Raw genomic sequence first — 17,719 nt, 5'->3', positions numbered from 1 at the left:
CAACATAGTGTTTGCTGTGTTCATGCAGAGTAGCTTTTGTTCAAACTGCAGCTCTATGGGGCTTTTAGGAGAGGTGGTGGGCCTTGCTTTTGGAGCACTATGAAACAAGGCTGAGTGAGATCTTACCTAAATGTAGCTCTTCACATGCTTTTCTGTGTTCTTCAAATGCCTGGCAGCTGCCAAGCCCTAAGTCTGTCCGCTGCTGCTGCTGCTTACCAGTGAGGAGGGGAAGGAAGGGAGAGAGGAGTCAGACCATGAAAAGCAGCTTAGCTCAGCTTGGTTGCAGGGCAGCGAAAGAGAAAAGGGTGCTGTCTCAGATGGAGTACAATCACATTCTCCTTTCCCCAGGAGTCCGAAACAGCCAGATCTTCATAGTCTTAATTGTCGCCTTCTTCCTTCCCCCTCCCAAGTGGAGGTCCCACTTCAGGTTTGACATCTGCTGGATTGTGAGAGGTTTTGGGAAATGAACATATTGGTCTGTGCCTCATCCAAAATAGGACATACCCACTTACAAACACATACACCGCTAAAAGGATGCCAGCCGTCTTTGCTTGGCAGAACTTCAAAGGTTAGCCTTTAAAAGTACCCGTATTTTCCAGTGTATAAGACGACTGGGTGTATAAGACGACCCCCAACTTTTGCAGTTAAAATATAGAGTTTGGGATATACTCGCCATATGAGACTACCCCTCTTCCAACGCACACCAAATAAAAATTTTAAAAACCCATCAGATTTGATTTCAATATGGTAATTTTAATTCAAAGGCTTATGACATGCAGATATTTAGCAGGAAAACTTATTGTATACAAAGCCTGCTTGGATTGGTCAGCTCTCCCTGCTTGCCTAGCCCTCCCTGTCTCCAAGACTATCAGAGCAGTATTGCAAACACGGCTCTTTTTTCCATACCCTGAGCGTCCCGGATGCCTGTAGCTTGCTCTGCCCTTCAGTTACATATGTGGCAACTGCAGATTCTCCAATCCGGCTCAGAAGTTTCAGCGCCTGCCCTATAAGACGACACCCAGCGTATAAGACGACCCCTGACTTTTGAAAAGATTTTCCTGGGTTAAAAATTAGTCTTATACGCCAGAAAATACAGTATTTTCTTCCTGTTACTCATTGCATTATTTAAAATGTAACCCTTTGCTACTCATTCCAATCAAGAAGTAATTCATTGTGCTTGTCCCTTTTCCAGTACTTTCTACTACTTTTCAAATAGGAGAACCTTTAGGATTGGGGTGTTAGGAAAATGGGATAACAGGTGAAAAATTCCTGTCTAAATGCTTCCAAAAATGACCTTTAAAAGTAACATTGACAGCAAAAAGGAACCATTTCTCTTTACAGTAAAGAAACTTTATTCTTTTGGAATACAAGTTCTTTTGAAACACAAGCTAGATCTTGCTACCAAAAAGTAATTTGTTACAAGTAGCCCTGTTACAGTTTGGGAGAGAGGATGTAAGAAATAAGGTGGAATGACAACTGAACTTTTTTCTACAGCAAAAAGTGGAAAAGATATTTGCAAGACAAGTATCTTCCCCAATATGCATTAAAACATAAGGGTTAGAGGGAAAGAAACACCTCCTATAGATTCTGAATCCTTACTTTAACTATTTTTTTAAAAAAATACTCATGGGAAGGAGGATGGGAGGCTGTTTTTCTTTCTATTTTTCTATTCTGTGTTTCTTTCTTTTTGCCAGTGACCATCATAGCCCAACCCAACCCAATGTCTATTGGCCTAGAAATGCAACCCATTGATTTTTCCAGACTTATATGTGAGACAAGAACTTACTTATGAGTAAACATCTTCTCTCTGGAACTTGCAATCTAATGTGGATATCACTGCCACGGTGTTGGGGAATTCTCTTCCTTCTCCCTAACAGATTTTCTGCATTTTTCCCCATCTGAGGAAGGAGGAGTGAGAGTGAAAAATAAAGTAGTGGAAGTAATCACAACCACTGCTCACTTGCTAGGACAGCAAAGAGATGAGTGCAGTGAAAAGGTGGGACTGCCTTTAATCTGCCTCCCCCCATTCTACAACCTAAAGCAGTTGCCTCATCAGAATTTACAATCTGACCAGCTCTATTAATGTGGGCTTAGGAACACTGGTGTTAGCGAAAGTGTACACAACTGTATATTGTACATCTCGGACCTCAGAGCAGCATTCCTTGAACCAAAAAACAAAAACAAATAAAGATTGGAAAAAGAAACAGCAGAGTGGAAATATCCATAAACTCAAGTCTATCAACAGTGGATTGAACCAAAACAATAGTTTTCTGGTACAATACACACATTATAACACTAACTAAACCACCAACCTCATGAGGGCTCTGTGGTCCAATTCATCGTATCTCCTTTCTGGCTCCCACGCTCCATTCCTGAGCTCCCACCACCATTGATGTGTTTATCTACTCACCTTAGCTTTAGGCAACATCTTTACTCCTGCCTTTGTCCCCCAACGACCATCACTAAGACTGAACTTGTCACGTTATCTCAATACACACAAGTTTTGCATTTCTATTGTTATTCTCACACACAGCCTGCTTACATAGGTCTGTCCCTAGACCCTACACTCCATGCATCTGAGGGAGTGGACCCAAGTCTAAAAAAGCCCATGCTACCAGCTTCTGTCTTTCAGTTACTCTTAAAGGTCCTATGTTGAATGCCTTTTTGCATACAACTGTAGTAGCAACTGAATAAAATATATAATTATTTTCAATATCTTTCTTATACTGTAAACTACAGCACATTGTCACCTTTCTTTCAACCAATCCTCTGTAACCTGAAATGTCTGATATCAATTTCCGTTTTTATTACTTATCATCAATCAGTTATTATTCTGCTGTGTCAAATGCTGAAATCCAGGTGGGCCTTTTGACATTTTAGAAACTCAGTACTTAATTTCTGAAAAAATCTTTGCCTTCCCACTTAAAATCCTTTTCTTCTCCCACTTCTCTTACTTTGAGATATTTCTCATCATAAGTTAAGAAATTATCCTTCTAATTTAATTAAAGATGGCACATGACATTAATAGCTGGGAGGCTTAACAGTGGCTTTACATAATTAAGCCTTTCATTTGGTTATTTGACACTTTTGCCAGGATGGATCATCTGTGGTTGATACAGACAGTGGTTAAATCTAGAGAATTAAAATATATAGTAGCTAAGGTGGTACTTATTTGTGCTGGAGCACAATTGCGTGTGGTAGTCTATCACACAATAATGTTAAACCCCATGATTGCGTTCGGATTGCCATTAGATTATACTTCATGTAGCTTGTCCAATTCAAGAGGAAACGCATCTGATAAAAATGTATGTTCTTAGCTGTTTGGGGGATTCTTTATCATGAGGATATAAGACTGTATTTCATTTGGTGTTTAAGGTTATTATAAGCCCGACTACTTTATTGGATGTAATTAAACTGCCTGCTCTTTCCCTGCAGGTGAGCGAAATGGAGGTGAATGGTCAGTTTGAATCAGTTTGTGAATCTGTATTCAGTGAACTGGAATCTCAGGCAGTTGAGGCCCTGGATCTGCCAATGCCAGGCTGCTTCCGCATGCGGAGCCACAGCTATGTGAGAGCAATCGAAAAGGGCTGTTCCCAAGATGATGAATGTCTATCACTGAGGTCTTCGTCTCCCCCACGCACAACCACCACTGTGAGGACCATCCAAAGCAGCACTGGTGAGTTTTGTAACAGACATTAGAAGTGGTCTGAAATCTCCAAGGAACCATTTAGCATCATTTCCTAAAGGTGCCTGTAATGGGAGAGCTCCTTGCCAAGGCTGGCCACAACTGTGAGTTAGGATGAGGAAGCCTCCTCAGCCAACAGCTGTGGGATATTACAAAGAGCAGCACATTGTTAGTCATTTGATATATTGCTGTAGTTTTACTGTTACAGATACTTGTGAAATTTTCTGCCTTTGGTGCTAGAATAGCTCAGGTGTTTTGGGGTACTGTGTGTATGCTAGGGTGGCATTAGCTGTTTCACCTCAGGTAGCAAAATCCCTTAGTCTAGTCTTGCTGCTGTAAACCCTCCACACTCTTACTTGAACTCCTGTTTCCACAAACTCATACTAAGGAGAAGCACTAAGGTAGAGTAAAACCTCTAAAGTGTTTAAATGAGTGTTCAGGAAAGTGATGAGCTAGCCTTACAACATGTAATACTTGATGCTGCTCCAGACAGATGTAATTTGGAGAGTTCACACCAAAACCAGAAACTGGGCCCTGCATCATCAGGATCCCTCAACATGGGAATGGGGGAAATCCACCGTAATAGTAGTTGTGGTGGTGGTGGTGGTAATTCAGTGCAATCCAATTGAAACACATACCAATGGAACTGCAAGGGTGCTGCTGGTAAATACACCATTGCTATGTTATGGAGTAGGGTTCATGAAGCCACATTTTTTCCAGCATTATCTGCTAGAGGAAGGAAAATCTGTCAGTTTTGCTTTCTCTCACAGTCAAGATTTTTAATACTTGACCGCTAACTTTACTTTTTAAAAATTTTAAGAACATATCAGGACAGAAAAATATGGGAAATAACTATGCAAGATATCAGTCCAAAGGACACATCAGTCCTAAGGTTGCTGAGGCCTTTTTGGGTATAAAATTTATACTTGTAAATGTGCTGAGCTGCTAAGAAGAGACACAGCTACTTGTTCTACTATGAGTCCTCTTGTTCACCTTCTGCGGCCAGCAGAACTTGAATTTTCTATCACAGCAGGTAAAGCATAGAAACTGAGTGGAAGAGAGAGGGGCAAGCAGTATTGCAGTTGCAACATCTCTCATTGTATCACAGCACAATTTTCAGGCAGTATTTTCAGAAAGCCAGTCATCACCATAAACTTTTTTTTTGCTCCATCTTTGTTCAAAGAAATGGGATTACTGTTTTGTTACAACAGGAACAAAACTACAAATGGTAAATCTTTTTCTCCAGGCTACTCTAGGCAACTTTCCATAATGGGGCAGTCATTGAAGATGCTTAAATTGAAACCATTTAGAGCTTTATAGACTAAATTCATCATACTGTGCTTTGCTCAGCAGGACTAGGAAGTCAGTGCAGTTGTTGAAAAAATTAGTTCAATACTTTCCACTGCCTAGCACCATTTAGCAGTGTCAGTTGCAATAAGATAATTTTATTAAAATAGTTTTTAAGCACCTCTTCAACCAGAAAACCCTTTTGAGCCAAGTTCGAACTGTTTTGTATGACCTTTGGTCCTTAAAATCAGGATTGGCCTTTGGTAATGTTTTAACGGTATGTGTAATTTTAAATCTGGTTTTAAAGAGAATTATGTCTAATTTGTTTTTGTTTTTTTCTGTTGATGGCTGTACAGGCTCTCTAGCAGACAGAGAGGAAATTAACAAATATTGTAGTAAAGCAAACTTTAATTTTAAAAATTACACAGAAGAGTACTTAAGACATTCCTTGGCCTCAAGAGTGCAGTGTAAAAGACAAAAGACACAATAGATAGGATTGGGAAGGGGGAGGAAGAAAGCATGATATACTGGTTAAATTCCCTTTAATGCTTTTTCAAGACGGAAGTGAGGTTTTACTAGTTAAAATAAAAAAAAATATGGAATACAACTGAGTAAAACAGCAGCACAAAATATTTCTAAAAATAACAGCTAACAACTCCAGTTTGTCAACATCTGTTTATTTAAAAGCAGACCAGAAGATCTGGATTTTAAGGCCTGTTTAAAAACAATCATCTTGCCAAATGGCAAGGGGGATTGTATCAAACAGAACAGGTTGTTTGAATCTGCCCAACATTAAAGCAGCACAAAGCAAGAAAATTTTGCATGAGTTAAAGGCAGAATCACAAAAAATGCATCCCTTCAGATGTTTTCAGCTGTAATTCCCAGCAACCCTAGTCACATAACCAGTAATGGGGAATGCTGAGAGTTACATCCAGCAAAATCTGGAGGACATCTCACCCCAGTCTATGATAAAATAACACAAAATTGAGAAAAGTCATTTGTGATAGAAAAAATCCATACAATGATATGGATTGGCTTCTGACTTGAACATGAGATTGCTCAAAATTTCCTTAAGTGAAAGTTTTTTTAGTAACTATCCATCATGAATACAGTGTGGTGCAGTTGAATCTAAAATAGAACAATCTTTCCAAGGTCACTTACTTATTAGTAAGGAAGAACACATTTTCAAATTTAGTTTGAAGCAACTGTATAATGAACCTAGAGAGCCAATCATGTCTTGGACTTAAATGAAAAGACAGGAGGAAATGAACCATGCAAAGACTTCTGACAAATAATTTTTCAGTCTTTTCTGAGCCCATCTTAAAGTTTAATCCTTACCTTGCATAAAAGCTTTAATGAACTATTTTATGCCTTGTCTTTTCTGGGACTTTTCACATGCTTCACACACCCATCTCTGACAGGCTGTGGATTCTGAGTGTGAGCAGAGATTCATATTACCAATTTGAGCACCAGGAGTTTTGATAAATCTGGAAGAGTAGAAAGGGGGGCTTATAAATGGCACAGAGAAATTAAAAATTTTATTTGGGACAATAAAAAACCAAGAATCAATTGGAAAACTATGACAAATTTCAAAGAAGATGGTGGAGCGGGAGTGCCAAATTTAGAATTATATTACCAAGCAAATGTATTAAATTGGATGTCTGATTGGATAAAACTTGAAAACCAAAACACTTTAAAAATAGAAGGTTTTAACAATAGATTCGGTTGGCACGCATATACATGTTATGGGAAAGCAAAAATCCACAAAGAATTTTTACAACATGAAATTAGGGGATCCTTATTAACAACGTGGGAAAAAATAAAGAAAATGATTTACAGGAAACTGCCCCTATGGACCTCCCCACAAGAAGCTTTTCTTGGACGATGGGAAACAACAGAGAGATGGTTGAAATATGAAGACTTGATAGTTAAAAGGCAAGATGATATTCCCCGAATGAAATCAATAGAGGAACTAAACCGATTAGACATGAAAGTGAATTGGTTTTCGTATACACAACTTAAAGAACGTTTCAGAACGGATGTAAAGTTATTTGGAATCAACAATATAATGGAAGAGTTTGATAAATTATTACTTAGTGAGGAAAAAAAGAAAACATCGAAATTATATAAATTCTTGCTGAAACTAGACCAAGAACAAGAGGTAGTTACAGATGCCATGATCAAATGGGCTACGGATTGTGGAAATGTTATTGATTTGGAGAGCTGGAAGCACGCGAGGAAGAAAACAAAAGAATTTACCCAATCTCAAGCTTTGAGAGAAAATTATTGGAAAATGGAGAACAGGTGGTATCTGACTCCAAATAGGTTAGCTTTTATAAGCAAGGAAAAATCAAATAAATGTTGGAAATGCAACTCAGCTAGAGGATCTTAGATGCATGTTTGGTGGCGATGCCCTAAATTAGAAAAATATTGGAAACAAATACACTTGACAATTGAAAAAATATTGGACATTAAGTTTGAACTGAGACCAGAAATCTATTTATTAAACATGACAAATAAAATCCCAAGAGATATAGAAAGAAAATTTGGTAAATTAATACTATACATGATAACAACTGCGAGAATACTTGTTGCTCAATATTGGAAAGAGCCTGAAATACCAAATATAGATCTTTGGCTTCAGAAACTCTTGGACATGATAGAGATGGATAAACTGACTTTATATTTAAGAAACAAAAACATTGATAGGGCTGAGAAGGATTGGTTCTCAATAATTCAATTTTGTAAAGCTAAGTGGTTTAAGGAGGGGGTTCATTGATATTGAAAAGCATGGAGGATTGAATAATAGTAACAAGTAATAAACTTAGTCTAAATCGATAGTTTAAGAACTCTTCAGAAGGACTTTATAGACTAAAAAGGAATGTGAGTGTAAGTCTTAAAGAATCCGACGATAAGGATGTATAAATCACAAATTAGAATTATGGGCTAAGGAAGTAATTGACTGTTAAGAAAACTTTGGTAAAGATTATATATATTATAATGTATAATCGTATAAATCATGTAAATAGCTGGTTTTTTATATCAAATAAAAAAAAAAGAAAGGGGGGCTTATTTAAGAAAATATGCATATCCATAGGAAAAATACTGTATTCTGTTACATCTAGAATATTACTGGCTTGGTATACTGGGAGTTGTAGTTCTAGTTGCTCTCTGAGCCTCCAAGTGGCTGATTTGACTAGGCTAGGAGACAGTGCTAGTACATACTGATTCTATTCAGTGTAGGATGTTGTATTTCCAGCATTTACTTCCATATTCAGAGATCACTGGACAGTTCCCCCTGTTTGTAAAGATTTCCTAAAGAGTTTCTTCAAGCACAATAAATGCATTCTGTGAATCACTTTGGCATTCCTTCTTGCTCTTCTGTTTCAACGTCTTATCTCTGGGAAAAGAGTTAGTTCAAACATTCTATTATTGATACTGCATTTTTCCCTACTCTTTGGTGTTTATCACACGGGAGGAATTTCTCTTAATTTCGAATTAAAAGAAAGTGGGGCCACAACATATTCACGTGAATTCACTAGTTCAGCGAATTTATGTGAATTCGAACTGTATTCGAACTAACTTCCCATTGCCCGAAAATAGCTTGCCATTGCCCGAAATTGCATGTGATCACCTTTCATGCATAACGTGAACCCCCATGATTGCATTCGGACTGACTTCCCATTGCCCAAAGTTGCGTGTGGTAGTCTATCACGAAATAACGTTAAACCCCATGATTGCGTTCGGATGGCCATTGGATTATACTTCCAATTTCCCTTGTCTGATAACGTCCTTTATCTCACATTGTAATGCATGCAAGCCAAAGCACAGGGAGTACTCAGCAGCTTTTGTGGAGGAATACAAAGTACTGAAATGCCTTCCATCATTTCTAGCATACTCTGCTTTGCTAATGGCAAGCCCTAAGCATAGGCTTTTAAAACAGCATTTCTGCCTAAGCAGTCTCCACATTTATTTGCTCTGATGGTGACTACCAAGTAACCAGAAACACTAAATAAAACATTGCTTCACATTACAGCAAAATATTACATCTTAATTGCCAGTTCCCATATTTCCTATGAAACATTTGAGTGTTTAATTGATGAGCAATCAAATGATGTATGCACATAAGTTAAATATGTAATATATGGCTATCGCTTACACTTTTTATTTACTTAGACAAAACTTTTTATTTATGTAGACCAAACATTAGCTTAATTGGGACCCAGAGGGGAGGTTTAAACTTTCCATTCCATCTTATCCTTTGACAATATTTCCCTCCTTTGGAGGTGATTTTTAAAAAGTCTTTATAGGAACTCAAGAGCATGCTCAAATATTTAGGGAAGAATGGGAGAGAAGCTTCAACCTGCTCTTCGCATGCAGGGTGATCAGTATCTGGATTGATGCCTGAACGTTTTCTTGTGAATAATTAAAAAGGAGAAGGGCAGCTGCATGCTCCAACTTCCATGTAATGTGTAGTTTGCCTTTAGTCTCAGGTCTGATGGAATCCAGTTCTAGAAATACATTTCTTTTCTCTGGAGATAATTCTTACAGCCAAGTAATTGTTCAGTTTCATCTTCCAGGACAGACATTTAATTGATTTTGTTGACCTCAGTTTTTCCTGTGTTCCAAAACAGAACACTGTGTTCAAGACAATAGTGTATCTGTGACTTCATATAATGGCAATCCATTTTCTGTTTCTATTCTTAATAACTTTCTTCAAATGGCCTTCTGCCCCTTTATCTTCTTCTTCTTTGCCTTTTTCTTTAATTATAAGCACACACAAAAAAATATTTCTACTCTTCTCCCATTTAAAAACTTGCAGTGGTTCAGTAGTTCATAAAAACAGCCCAACTGGAACAGTTCGAATAATTAGAGTGCTTCATTGTAAGAATGTAGATCTGAATACAGGATTATGTAAAATATGAGATATGTATGATGTGTTAAATTCACCTGTAATGATTTCTTTTTAGTTTCTTTTTGTGATTGTGTTGTGTTTTTAACCTAATAAAATTGCATTTAAAAAATAATAAAAATAAAAACAGCCCAGAACCAGCTGGTTCAAGAATTCTCAGGCCAACTCAGTAATGTGTAAAATTTGCACAATTAGTCAAGAAGGTGACAAAATCAATTTCATAAAAGGGTCAGCTTCTAAAGAATAGCTGGAGACAATCCAAAGCCAGTTTTGTGCAAAATTAACAATAAGCCCTTTTGCAAAGAATGGCTTCAACACAATCAGTAATCAAAATTATGAACATGTGTACAAGCATTTAAGATTTTTTAGCATTTGCGGAGTGGGCAACATTTTAATTTTGAAATATTCCCAACATACATTTTCCTTTTTTTGACAACAGCATTGTATACCGCAACCTGTCAGAAGTACTCCCCATGAAGGTTAGTTATTACAGTAGCCAGAAACATTATTGAAAATGAGATTCTACAAATGCAGGTATATATTTGGTACATGCAGGACAGACATACACCACCTACACAATCTAATCTATCCAAGTCTATATCTCTCTCCCTCATCTCGGGAATTACTCCTCCACTTTTATTCCTTTCCATTTTCATTTTCAGACATTGACTTACCACACATTTTCTGCATTGAAAAGAGATACACTGGTCACTTTCACACTATGAGGTCCTATGGAATCCTGGGATTTGCAATTGCACGAGCCATTTAGAGTTCTCTGCTCTAGTGTCTCACCAAACTCTACATTCCAGGATTCCTTAGGACACAGCCATGGTAGTGATATCAAACAAAATTGTGTGGTATGATAGAGGCCACAATGTATTTGCTTCTCTGCAAAGCAAAACATCCTTATCTGTACTCATCCAGTGGTTGTACTGCCTTCTCTTCTCTTTATTGTTGTTGTTGTTGTTGCCATTACCAAATATGCTCCTCAAATCCTTTTTTACATTCTTTCTCTTTTTTCACTTTTTTTCCCTCCTTGTGTTACCTTTTGTTCTCATTTCGACAATGTATCCATTTTCTGTAGGAAATCCACTTCACTCTAATAACGTATTGTCCCTCACAACCTATGCTGGTAATGTTTTGTACTTAGTTGTGCCATTCTTGTCATACTATATACACTGTAGCTCAGCATCTTTGATTGTGGTTTTGAGTATCCCCTAAGCCTTTTGCAAAGAACTGATCCTCCTGACATTCCCTTCTTAGTGCTACAGGAGGTTTTGGGTGTTTTTTCTTGCTTTTTTATTTCATGGATATCAGCAAAGAACTCCATAGCCAAATAGCCAAAGCCACTAACCAAAACCAAGTCCTTATGGCCACAATAGAAATCTAGTAACATTTTACTAATGATCCTTGTCAGAATCCTCATACAGTGGTACCCCGGGATACGAATGCGCCGCCTTACGAAATTTCCGGGTTACGAAAAAAATCAATTGAAAAAAACTGTTCCGGGTTACGAAGGTTATTTCGGGTTACGAAAGAAATTTTGGTGCTTTTCGGCGCTTTTTCGCACCAAATCGCGGCTTTTCCCCATTAGCGCCTATGGGTTTTCGGCTTGCGAAAGCTTTTCGGGTTACGAACGCGGCAGCGGAACGAATTAAATTCGTAACCCAGGTTACCCCTGTACTTGAAAGCTTTCCTTTTTTTTCAGATGTGACTGTATTGTCCTTAGCTTTTATAAACCAAATTTAAAAGCACCAGAATTACTGTTTCTAATCAATTGACCAACACCCGTATCTAGCACTATATGCAAAGAGATCTTGCAGCACCTTTCAGACTAACTGAAAGATAGAAGTTGGTAGCATGAGGCTTCATAGGCTTGAGCCTACTTCCTCAGATGCATTTGTAGGCTCACGTCTATGGAAGTTCAACTTCTGTCTTTCAGTTAGTCCCAAAGGTGGTGCAAGATCTTTTTTCATTTTGGAAATACAGTTGTGACTTGTAAATGTGACACCAGCTTGATCATGCATGATAACATTTTGGATTTGAGAGGGAAGATTATTTTATCTATTGATAGATCTTCCTTTCCAGAAGACTTCCACAAAATAATTACTAGTAGGTTGCTCCTATTTAATAATTTATTAATTGACATGCCGATATAGATACCAAAACTAGATTAGCTGAAAAAGTTTATAATACAGAACTTAAAATGCTTTGAACAAACATCATATTAAAATACTATTACATTTTAAGAAGTATAAAATTGTTTAAAATCTTCTGAAACATATTTATCTTTCCAAAAAACATGAACTTATATATCAAGATATTGGTTTGTTCAAAACAGGTAGACCATTATTTCTTTTCTTTTAAAAAAATTATTATTATTATTATTATTATTATTATTATTATTATCATCATTGGAGTTCATATTACAACATGGCATTTGGCATATTCGAATTGTCCATCGGGGTGCTAAGATTTTTATGCTATTGTATTTTAAATTGTGGATTATGGATTGTGTTATTATTTTACTATGTTTCATTTGTTATTGTAACCCGCCCCGATCCTCCGGGGAGAGGAGGGGTATTATTATTATTATTAGTTACCATTCTAGGAGATAGTGCTGAACAACATCAGAATATAGAGATTCTCATAGTTAATGGCAGATGTTAGTGTTATCAGTAAGTGACAATAGTTAGCAGGGTTGCATTGCTCAGAGCTTGTAAGCATCTAATTACAAATAACAAGTTACTTATATTGAGGTTTTTTTCTAGTAACAAAGGTACAACAACATTACAGTACCACTGTAACTTAACAAGCAATAACTTCACTCCTTTTGTCCTGTAACTGAAAGCGGCGGTCTGCCGTTGCCGCCGGTTGCTGCGTCCAGGAACCGCAGCGGCCAAACCGTGAGGTTCCCGGACGTAGCAAAAAAGAAGCCCGAAAATGGTGCTTCTTTCTGCACCCTGGAAGTGGTGCCGTGAGGAGCTAGTTGTGGACTCGTGGCATCACTTCTGCCGCGCGACATCCGGACGCTATGCGTCCACGACGTCAAGATGGCGGCGCCTGTGTGGAAGGGCGCCACCATTTTCTACACGCTCCGCGCGTACCAGGGTTGAGGGACATCTAGAATAGACGCCCCTTTCTAACCCTAATACTCCCCTTCTTAACCCTAGTATGCGCAGAGCGCGTATTTTCGGCACATGTGTAACGTGCCATAGTTATTTTTGTAACCATGGTGCGGTACAGACGGTGGCTCTGTGCCGCCCGTCTTTCCCGCTTGTTGGTGCCACAGCAGCCGGACCTCACAGCACCGACACACTGCCAAAAAGAAGCTGCTCTAAGGAGCTTCTTTTATGTGACACCGTAAAGGAGAAACAGAGCCAGCATGACGTCACTTCCTGGAAGTGACATCCAGATGCTACGTGGCGTCAGCATCATCATGGCACACCCTGTATGGGCAGGAGGGCGTCATGATGCCGCCGTCCACCCGTACTAGGGCTCGAGAGCGTGCGGTTGCTGCGTGCTCCCAAGCCCTAGTATCGCCGCCACCACATCACTTCCTTCCAGTATATACCGGCCCCATGTGACTTCATTCAGTTGTGCTGGATGGTGCTATGTTTGAAGCTCTGATCTTTGTGTAAAGATGGTAGTGAGAGAGATGGCAGAAGAGTGGACTTTGTACCACAGGGCAGTGGTACACATATGCATGTGTTTATTTTTCAAGTGTTCTGCTGAAAAAGTACATTAGGCCTGTGACTATTTTATGCTAGCTTTAATACAGTAGTCTCTTTTGTCTAATCAAACCACAGAATCAAACACTGGGGGGGGGGGGGTAGGAAACTACATTGACCCCTGCCTCAGCAGTGAATGACCCTCTAGTGCAGTATTTCCTGAAACTTTAGTCCTTCAGGAGTTTTGGTCTTCAACTCCTAGATGCCCTAGGCATTTTGGCCAACAATCAGAAATACTGGGAACTAACACCCAAAACATCTGGAGCACCAAAGTTTGGGATCCACTGCCCTAGTAGATCAGTGGCCTCACACAGCCCACAGTCTGCACGTTCAAGATCACTGCTGTAAAGTACCTGCATATACAATTGAACAGCCCCAGAGTTTGCAGACCTTTTTAAAAAACAGAATCCAGTAACTGAAATAAAAATGTGAGCATTTCAATCAGTGGATTTAATATAGCTACTGCTTATGTAATGCTTTCATGCATTAGCATTCAGAGCTATTGCTACTTCATTGTGCCAGTAATTCCCAATTCAAAAGTTCCCACATTACATATTTATTTACAAGATACAGTACATACCACACATTTTCAAATCTGTTGTATATGTCTTTATGCAACAGTCCATAACACTAATTGTCCCAGTGAGCCATTGTGGACTGTTGGCTTCATATATTATTAAGCAGTTCTCAGAGAGAACATTTTCATTTGTTTTACTGTGCCATAAAAGAAAAACACACAAGAAACCTACAACAAAAACAACTTTCTCTCTAAATCTCAGAAGTGATAAGCTTGTTCCCACTCTCCTATCTTGAAATTTCAATACACTGCAATATATTGTGCTGGTATAATTTGAAGTTCTTTAAGATCCCTGTAATAAAAAGAAGAAGACACAATAGTAGTCTTCTTATAATAATACAGGGAGGAAATTTTCTAAAGGTATTGTTTTAGATAAAATGTAGTTGTATTATTTAGGTTAGCTGTGCTTTTAATTGAGAGTCAGAACAGATGGATATCAAAAATGTTTGTTTTATGCTGTAGACTTAATTTTATTGTATGGTGTTGTATACATTTTAATGTATAGTGTATAGTGGATGAGAGCTGGAAAGACCCAGGTCTGAATTCCTCATCAACAATGAAGCTCTCTAGTGTCCTTGAGCCAGTCAATATCTCTCAGCCTAATCTCTCTCACATAGATTGCTGTGACCATAGAATGGACAGGAAAAAAACATGCTCCTTAAGCTCTTGGGAGAAAAGGTGGGATAGAAAACTAATAAAATAAAATAAAAGTTTCTCCTTCAAAACCATATGATATTTTTTGAAGTTTTAGTATTAGGAAATGAAGCAGAATTGTATTCTGTTAGACTTCTATGTTGAGATGTAACTATTTCAGTCCTATGTATGTTTTGGACTTAGGTTGTCGGCATACTGGACTTCCATCAACATCAGAAAGACCTATGTGAATGAGTTTAGAAAGAAAGTGACACACCTATTTATTTATTTATTTATTTGATTGATTGATTGATTGATTGATTTGATGTCTTTGTTGCCTTTCTCCCAGAAAAGGACTCAAGGTGGCTCACAAATAAAAAATACTAATAGACATATTACAATAAAACAATTAAAAACATAAGCTAAAAATATAAAATTACAAATATTAAAACCACAATATAACCACAGTACCCCATACAACACCCTATATAACAAACACCCCATATACAAGCCATCCCTTGATTACACATTAAAAGCTTGCCTAGACAGACTGCTTTTGCTTGTTGACAAAAGGCAAGCCTTTCATCTTGCGGAAGGGCATTCCAGAAGGTAGGAGCAGCCACCAAGAAGGCTTTCTCTCATGTCCTTACCAGGAGAGCCTGTGAAGGCAGGGAAGTACTATTCTCAGACCGGTTTCTACTTTTACTAAATCTTTGATTTTCCCCCTCCTGCTTTGGTAGGATGAGCAAAATTTGGGTTCCCTTGGCTTTTATTTTTCATTTCCAAATTATGCTGTTAGAGAAGTTGCTGAGTGCCCTCAGCTAGTGAGTGCCCTTAGCATCTGGTGTTGACTAAGGCCTTGTTCTTTTCTCTTTAGCTGCAGGTGGCTTTAGAATGGACAGGAACATGTCAGGGTAGAAGCCACCTTTCTGACATCTTACTGATTTAAATATCACTTGTGCTATTTGTGCTATAAACAGAGGCTCTATAGCCATCTGCCCAAAGTGCTTTGCTTGTGCCTTCCTGCATGGAAGTCGCTTCCAGTTCTATGATTCTTAGACTAATAAAAGCTTGAATCTATGGAAAAGTATAAAAAAAGATTTACACAGTTGGGAAAACCTACAAATTTCTTGGCTGGGGAAAATAGCAGCTATACAAATGAACATCACCGCCAAACTATTGTTTCTATTTCAAAATCTATCCATTATCTCTAATGATAAGCCATTTAAATAATAGAATAAAGATTTAACCAAATTTATATGGAATAAAAAGAAACCAAGGATCAAATTAAAAATATTACAAGATAGCAAGGGAAGAGGAGGTTTAGGGCTGTCAAACTTTAAATTATACTACCATGCTTGCTGTCTTGATTGGATTAAAGACTGGGTACAAATTTAAAAAGATAAATTATTACAATTGGAAGGTTTTGACAATGTGTTTGGTTGGCACAGGTATCTGTTATATGACAAAATTAAAGCGAATAAAAATTTCAGTAATCACTACATAAGAAAATCCCTATTGAGAATTTGGCAAAAATATAAACCAATTTTTGTTCCCAAAATCCCAGAATGGATATCATCAATGAGGCATTCCTTAAAAGAGAAAGGATGAAAGATACTGGATGGGTTGCATATAATGACCTGTTAAAAATACAAAAAGGAGAGTTTAAAATAAAAACAATGGAAGAATTGGTGGAAGAGGGCTTTAATTGTCATTGGTTTCTATATATGCAAACTGTAGAAAGATTCAAAATAGATAGGAAAAATTATCAAATAGAAACAGAAGATACGGAATTTGGAACATTGATAAGTAAGGACTCAGATCACACAATTTCCAGATTATACAAAATATTACTAAATTCAGAAATGGAAGATGAAACGGTCAAGCAATACATGATTAATTGGGCAAAAGACTTAGGTAAACTAATACTTTTAGAGGAATGGGAAAAAAACTGGAATGTAAGACTGAAATACACCACTCGGCCCCTTTCTCTTTATATCACTGGCGCAGCCATTTAAAAGCCGCGCCAGCGATACACACAGCCAAAGGAGCTCCAAAACGGAGCTCCTTCTGGTGCCACCACAAGGGCGCCACAAGCGCCCTTCAGTGGCACCAAGATGTCACGTCCGCGCCGCCCCATTTGGAGGCGTTGCGGCCGTGATGTTGTAATGGCGGCACCCATGTAGAAAGGGTGCTGCCATTACAATGCCACAGCAACATACTAGGGTTGCGGGGCATCTGGAAAGGACGCCCTGAGGCAACCCTAGTATGTGTGCAGAGGCCAGTCTGTACAGCACCTTAGATAAATCTAATGGTTCTGGCACCCCTGTCATCGCATCTGTCTGAGCTGTTATTTGGAGCAACAGATCCAGAAGTACTCCCAAGCTGAAACAGTCTTTCAGGGGGAATGTCACCCCATCCAGGACTGATTGACACACCTCTAAATCCAAGTTAGGGCTCTTGACAGTAAGCACCTCTGTCTTGTCTTGATTCAACTTCAGATTGTTTTTCCTCACCCAGCCCATTACCTCTTCCAGGCATTTATTCAGAGGAGACACAGGCCTGTTACAGACTGCCAAAATAAAGCTGCTTTGGGTCTCTTTGGAGGTATGCTGTTTAAATGATGCATGGGTCCTAAGAGTCCGGAGGTTGTGCCAAAGCCACATTCCATTCCTAAGCACTGGAGGGCAGCTTTGGTGCAGCTTCCGGATTCTTAGGATGCATGCGTCATTTAAATAGCATACCTCCAAAGAGACCCAAAGCAGCTTTATTTTGGCAGTCTGTAACAGGCCACAGTATCCTTAGCTGAGGCTATATTTGAAGGCATGGAAAAATATAGTTGAGTATCATCATAATGATAGCACTCCACCCCATGGTTCCTGATGATCTTTCCC

General features: G+C 38.4%; 1 protein-coding gene across 1 annotated transcript in view; it reads left to right on the top strand.

The window, feature by feature from the left end:
* The window catches only part of LOC121917297 (disks large-associated protein 1), a 414,174-nt gene that overhangs the window by 319,198 nt on the left and 77,257 nt on the right, over nt 1–17,719 (top strand). Inside the window, exon 7 of the mRNA XM_042443120.1 lies at nt 3,436–3,676. Within this exon, the coding sequence (XP_042299054.1) occupies nt 3,436–3,676 (241 nt within the window). The remainder of the gene's footprint in view (nt 1–3,435; nt 3,677–17,719) is intronic.

Source organism: Sceloporus undulatus, unplaced genomic scaffold (genome assembly GCF_019175285.1).
Source record: "Sceloporus undulatus isolate JIND9_A2432 ecotype Alabama unplaced genomic scaffold, SceUnd_v1.1 scaffold_14, whole genome shotgun sequence".
Lineage (NCBI taxonomy): Eukaryota > Metazoa > Chordata > Lepidosauria > Squamata > Phrynosomatidae > Sceloporus > Sceloporus undulatus.
Note: the sequence above shows the minus strand (reverse complement) of the source record. Positions and strands in the feature narration are given on the sequence as shown.